Source organism: Perognathus longimembris, chromosome 10 (assembly GCF_023159225.1).
Source record: "Perognathus longimembris pacificus isolate PPM17 chromosome 10, ASM2315922v1, whole genome shotgun sequence".
Lineage (NCBI taxonomy): Eukaryota > Metazoa > Chordata > Mammalia > Rodentia > Heteromyidae > Perognathus > Perognathus longimembris.
In genome coordinates, this window is record NC_063170.1 from 72206582 (window position 1) to 72213141 (window position 6560).

The 6560-nt window shown below is 70.6% G+C and overlaps 1 protein-coding gene across 1 annotated transcript in view; it reads right to left on the minus strand.

The window, feature by feature from the left end:
* Positions 1 to 6227, minus strand: part of LOC125357966 (collagen alpha-1(III) chain-like) — a 7482-nt gene extending 1255 nt beyond the window's left edge. Inside the window, exons 1-6 of the mRNA XM_048354800.1 lie at positions 5596 to 6227; positions 3991 to 4075; positions 3298 to 3391; positions 2041 to 3207; positions 724 to 1384; positions 327 to 484 (exon numbers count right to left, since the gene is read on the minus strand). Coding sequence (XP_048210757.1) covers positions 327 to 484; positions 724 to 1384; positions 2041 to 3207; positions 3298 to 3391; positions 3991 to 4075; positions 5596 to 6227 — 2797 coding nt within the window. The remainder of the gene's footprint in view (positions 1 to 326; positions 485 to 723; positions 1385 to 2040; positions 3208 to 3297; positions 3392 to 3990; positions 4076 to 5595) is intronic.
* Between the last annotated feature and the right edge of the window lie 333 nt (positions 6228 to 6560).

Here is a 6560-nt window from a genome sequence, read left to right on the forward strand (position 1 = left end):
CGGCTCGGGGCGCCCCCGCCGCCCCTCCCCGCCCGCCGCCCCCGGGCCCCGCGTCTCCGCGGGCCCCGTCTCCCCCGCGCAGGTAAAAGCGGGGCCCGGGGGTGGGGTGCGGAGCTCCGCCGGGCTGCCAGCCCGCCTCGGCTCCCGCGTCCCGGCACTCCGGAGGATGCGGGGCCTGGGCCGCCCGGGAGTCCGCCCCGTGGCGGGCGCGGGGCGGGGGGTCGGGGGGGGGGGGCGCGGCAGGTGAGCGGCCCGGGCGACTCCAGGCTGGCGCTCCCCGGGCCGCTCCCTCCCGCGCGCCGGCCTCAGCTCCCCCCCAAGCCCACCCCGCCTTGAGCGCACGATTCTCGACCCGCGGGTAGGGGAACCGCGCCGCGGAGCTGGGGGCCGGCTGGGCGCCTCTCGGAGACGCCGCGGGCTGGGGACCACGCCTCGTTCCGCCGGGCTCGACCCGGGACTTGGCGCCCGAGGCCCCACCGGGGGCCTGGCGGCGGACGCGGTGCGGGGCGCAAACCCGAAGCTGCCCGCTCCTCCCGGGGCGCCTGGGCCCGCGGGGAGGCGGCCGCGCGGGGCCCCGCACGCGGCCGGCGATTCGCCTGGCTCTCCCCCAGGTGCGGCTAAAGTCGTCCTGGGCCCGGGGCGGCTGGGGACCCGCGGCCGCCGGCCGGGCGGGCGGGCGGGGGCCTGGCACGGTCGGCTGAGCCGCCGCCCGAGGCTGCCCACCTTCCCGGCCCCCAGCGGATGGAGGGCAGACGCGGACTCGGGCCCCGATCGCTCGGCCGCCCGGAAAATCGCCGCACCGAGGAGCCGAACGGGGCGTTTAGCCGAGCTCCAGCCCGGGCCCCGGGAGACCCGCACCGGACCCCGCCCGCGGCGTCCCGGCGTGGGGGGAGGAGGACGGGGGAGCGAGCTTCTGCCTGGGCTCCGAGGCCTGGGGGCGGCCGGCCGGCACGCGGGAGCCCCGGCCGGCTCGGCAGCTCCTGCGCCGGACGCGGGACTGCTGAGTTCTCCGACCGTGCGCCCAGCCTGGGGGCGGAAGCCGCGCGCGGGCGACCGCGCTCCGAGCTGGACCACGAAGGGGGGGCCTGCGCCCCTCGAAGCGCGCGTCCGGCCGCGGGCGCCGGGGCGGCAGCCGGAACGCCACCCCCGCCCGGAGACCAGCCGCCGGCCTGGTCCCCGGAGCCGAGGCTCAGTCGGGACGACAACCCCGGGACGGCCGCGGCCGCGGCGCCCACCGGAGAAGACTGCAGCTCACCGCCGCGGGGACCGCGTCTCCACGCCGCCTGCCTGCGGTGGACCTGTTGTGTTCGATTTTTGCTTGTTCTGGACCACAGCTGGAACCTGCGTAAGGAGCGGCCACCTTCCTCCCGCTGGAACAAGCTTTCTCCAGGGACCGGAGAGCCACTGAGACCCGGGACTCTCCAACTGCCCTTTTCAAGTCACCCGAAGCCCCTCACCGTGTGGGACAGCAGCGGGGTCCTTCGCGGAGCTGGGCACGGTGGATTCAGGCCTGGCTCGGGAGTGTCTCCCCGTTTCTGCTGGGGGGGAGGGGGGGCACCAGGCAGGCAGGGACCCGAGCTGTCCAGGCAGCGGGGCCTTTGTTTAAACTTCGATCACCGGCTAGCCCCTCTGGGATCACCCTCTCTCTGTAACCCAATTCTTGTCGCCTTTTCCTGTGGGCAGCTAATTGGCAGAGGTGGGGGGATTAAGGGCATTTATAGACTGCCTCCCATTCCGGCGTTCCCAACCCCGCGAGGCGGGCGAGGGCCTAAGCCTTGAGGAGCGCAGGGCGGCCGGCGTGGGGGCCTCTGTGGGCCGGGTGCTCCATCCACCAGGCAGCAGCCACCCCTGGGCTCCTGAGCGGGCCCCCTGCGCCCTGGGGTTCGCTTCAGCCCCTCCAACCGGAAGACTTTCCCGACCTCCCCGGCGGGCTCCGCCGTCCCCTCTGGGTCTTGGAGATCTAGGCCCCGGCTGGGGGTGGCCTCTCCCCGCCTGGGTCTCACCCCCACCGGCCCGGCCTCCCCAGGACGCGGCGCTGACCGCGGGCGGCCACGCGATGCTCCGGCCTCGTGGCTCCACAGCTACCAAACCCGTTCCGTTGGACGCAATTTGCTCGCAGTTTGTCACCGCGGCCGGGAAGCGGCGGCCGGCGCCCCGTGGTCCCGCCTGGCTCTCGGAGCCTCGGGCTCACAAACGAATCCCCGCGCGGGGTTCCCGCGGGGGCCCGCAGCCCGCCGCCGGAGGGTCCGGACTCGGGGGACGAGGGGTTTGCCTCCCCCCCCAAAAAACAGAACACGGAAATCTCCCCGTTTCCTGCTGAAGGAAGGACGGCAGGCCCAGGAGGCCCCGAATTCGAGGCTTTCCCCTCCCGGCTGGGGCGAGCGGGAGCTGGAACCCGGCCGCCCCAACGGCTCTGGAGCCCTCGCCCCGCCCGGCGACCGGGAGCGCACCCCGTGCCTGGGCCGGGGGCCCCCACCGCGGCCCGGCCCGGCCGAAACCCCACCAAACGGATTCGCCTGCACTTGGGGGCGGGCGAGGCGGGCAGCCGCGCGCTGCCCCCCTCCGGCCCCCGGCCTCCGCGAATAAAGGGCCGCGGGGAGCTGCGAGCGAGCCGGGCTAAGCCGGCGCACGGGACCGGCCGGCAGGTGCAGGCGGCCCGGCGGCCCGGCTCGGACGCACCCGCCGGGGGAGGCCGGGTGGGGAGGCGGCCCGGGGTGGGGGCGCCCAGACAAAGGCTGCGGGCGGGGCCCGGGGCAGCTCCGGGAAGGCCCCGTGCGGCGGGAGGGCGGCCTGCCGCCGCACCTGGGTCTGGCGGAGGAGGCCCGCGGCGGGCCGAGCCCCCGAATCCGCCCCCGGGGGCCCGGGCCAGGGTGAGCCCCGGAGGTGGGGAGTACAGGTGGAGCCGCCCGGCGACTCGGGTGCCCGGCAGGCGGAGCGGAGCGAACTCACCGGGCGGGGGCGGGGGCGGCGCCCCGAGCGGACGCGGCCGAGCGGAGCGGGGAGCCAGGGCGCGCAGCTGGCGGCCAGACCCAAGTGCGGGGCAGCGGCGCAGAGCCACCGTGTGGAGCGCCGCGGGTCGCTTTTGTCCAGCGGGTGCGCGGAGGGGGCGGGTTAGGGTGGGGGTGACGCCGGCGAGGGGCTGGAGCGGGGAGCCCGGGTGGCGCAGCCCCGATCCCCCTCCCAGCGCGGTGCTTTTTATTTCAACATCTGGGGGGGGGGGAGCGCCTCAGGAGGGCATCGGTGCCCGGGCCGGGCTCCGGCCCTGCAATCCCCGGCCCGGCAGCGGGCGGGCCGTACACTGGCTGCCCGGCACCGAAGGCCCCCACCCTGCTTGTCCACACTCCAGGTCTCTCCTGCCTTCCTGGGCCTCGGCACACTCGGAAAGCTCGGACTCCCAGAGGACCAGAAAGAGCAGGGAGAGGGGGATAGAGGGGACACACACACGTGCGTACACACACATGCAGGGTCCCAGAGGGCTGCTCCCCTTCCACTCACTGCCAGTAGGTCTCACAGGATGGGCACACACACAGTCTGGACATCCCATACAGGTGATCTGGGTTACACAAACACTCTTACACACACTCAACACACTCTTACACACACTGGCACACACACACACACAATTCCCTCTCTTCCTCGTGGGCTTGGCACCCTCACTTTCCCACCTCCGCCCCCAATTCCCAACTCTAAAGCCTATGGGGCTTTTAGGAATGGAGCTTCTGGTGTCTCCTTGCCCATTCCAGGCAGAAAAGGACCGGAGACTGCCCTTAGAAGGCTGGAGATGAGGGGTGTCTTCACCCAGGAAGGCTCAGGAGCTGTCCATTAGGGCCCAGGAGGAGCACTCGTGCCTCCCTCCAGAGGCCCCACCAAGGATTTCAGTTCCCCATTCCCCGCGGCGGGCCAGCTGCCTGGGGAGTGAACGAGCTTTGCTTTGGAAAGACTGGAGCCCCTCTGAGAGGCGAGGGGTCTGTCCCTCCACGGGCCTGTTACCTGCTGTTTGTGGGCCTCTCCGAATCCTGCAGCTTTGTATGCATTCTGTGTGTCACTCCGTGTTGGGGTCCTGTGCCCATGCGTGCTGGTGAGCACACAGGTTTGTGCAAAAGTGAGTGGATGGGAAAAGTTTGTGCATTGGGCAGCAGGTCACCGCGCGACTGGTGATTGTGTTGCTCATACTGGAGAGAACACCAGCAGAGCTGGGTGTGTGTCCTGGTATGGGTACTTGGTCACTGAATTTGTGTTCCACTTGATGGGTAGGTGTGTGCATATGTGTGTATCTGAGCACATGTGTGTTAAGTTTAATGGCGTGTGTCTGGTTCTCTGTGTCTCTGAAGTGCGCATGTGTAATTCCACATATGAGTTGATGGCTGTTGGGGAGTGTTTGTGTCTGGGCATGCCTTCGTTCATCTGTGTGTATGTGTGTGTATGCGTGTGTATGCGTGCATGTGCACACGCGCACTTGTGTGTGTCTTTGTGCATACGTGGCAGTGGGTAACCTCAAGCTGTGCACGGGACAAAGGTGTCCTGGCACATCTGTCTGCACGGTGCCACACAGGAGCTGATGTTGGGGTGTCTGAAGGAGGTGAGGTCTGGGGACTGTGCAGTACCTGCACCTTCCTAACTAGCCCAGGCCACCCGTGGGGCTCCACTGTGCCATTTACTGGGCACATTCTGTCTGTAGGAGGGGAGATGAGCTGATAAGGCTTATCAGCCATTGCCAGCGCCATGCCAAATAACTGCTCTAATGAGGTCCCTGCTGGCTGGACCGCCCCCTCCGAGTCCCTATTCTCCCACTGGGGAGGGGCCTGGTGTGGACGGGGCAGGTTGGTCCTGAGGCTTCAGCGGCCCTGGGGGTGGGGGGGGCAAACAATATGATGTCTAGGGAAGTCGGGTCCTGTGGAGATGACTGACTCTGAGAAAGGTGGGGGGCAGAGACAAGAAGCCCCAAGAACAGATTTTTTTTTTAATGCAAGTGACAGAAACAGAGGCACTACCCCTCAGAGACAAACAAAAAATGAACAACTAAAAAGTGGCAGGAAAGCTCAGCGAGGTGTGCGTAAAGCAAAGTGTTCATCAGAGGGAGGCATGGGGGAGAGGCGGAGGAGGGACAAAGCAGAATCGATGGCCACCTTTGAGGGGCTCTTCCGGGAGGAGACCCAGAGGTGGGAAGGGAGGCGAGGAAACAAAGGGACGAGGGGGCTCAGCACAGGGGGGAAGGGGGGACGGGCGGTGCTTTGGTGCGGAGAGTGCCGGAGGCGCAGGCCTCGCCCCGCCGGGCAGCTCCGGCCCGCGCGCCCAGACCCCGGGCCGGGCGGGGCTCGAGGCTCCGGCAGGCAGGGGGGTCTGCGCGGGGCTGCGCCGCTGTCCCGGGTAATTTTTCATCTCGGCCGGCTAATCTTTGTTCCCGGCGAAGATAATGAATAGCCAATCGTTATCTGCCCGGCTCGGAGGCTGCCCGAGAATGGGGTTGTACAGGGCTGGGAATTGTTTCCAAAGTGCCGCGGAATAAATGGTGTTCCTTATCTCTGCCTTCCAGATTATCGGAGCCCTTTCAGAGTGCGCACAACAAATGCGCCCGCCATCGAATGCAGCATTTACCAGCGCAGATCCCCGCGCTGATGGGCAGGCAGATAGCGTCCGCGGGGGGCACTGCGGGCGCCGGTGCCCGCCCGGCCGCCGGCGCGCGCCCCGCGCTCCCCCGCGCCTCGGAAGGACACGTGGGTGCGCCAGTGAGTGAACCCGGGGCCCGCGGGGACGGGACCGGCGGGGACGGGTGTCACCGGCATGCCCGGCGGGACGCGCGCCCCGCGCGGTGGAGGGCGGCCGCGCGCGGGCGTGGGGCGCGGACCCGTGCGGGTGTCGAGCGCGGCGGGAGGGCCGCCGGGAAGGCGCCGGGGAGCGGGACGCCCTTCGCCGGGCACACCGCACACCCGGGGTGCCGGGCCGCAGAGCTCTGCGCGCACCCGGGGCCTTCCGGAGGGCCCCGGCCCGGGTGGGTCTGCGGGAGGCGCGCGCCGTGCCCGGGCGGCCCGCGTGGCCCAGCGCGGCGGCGGCGCGGGGGCCCCGGGCCTGGCGCCCTCGAGGTGCCGGGGCGCGCCGGGCTGCGCGCGGGGACGCCGGGGGCGAGAGCCCGCGTCCCGCTGCCCGGGCCCCGGCCGGGAGGGACCCGCGCCGCCACAAAGGCTGTATTTTTCCAGGCTCGCACCCCGCCCGCGCTTGATGGTCCCCATGGCGACGCAGATAGCGCGCAGCCCGCGCCTATCTCCAGAGTCCATTACACGGCGGGATTAGCTCATCTCCAGGCAGGTCAAACCCAAAGTCACCCAACCTGGCGGGCCCCGCCCCCGGCCGGGCCTCCCCGCCCCCGGCCCGCGCCGAGACCCCGGCCCGGCCCGCCCGTGTGCGGGCGCGCGGCGCCACCTGGCGGCCGCGGCGAGCGGAGCCGGGCTGGGCCCCGGGCTCGCGGGCCGGGCCTCCTCCTCGCTGCCGCGTCCCCCGGCCCGGCTGGAGGGCCAGGAGATTATGGGCAGGGCTGACCGCCAAAGCCCCTAGCTTGGTTAACA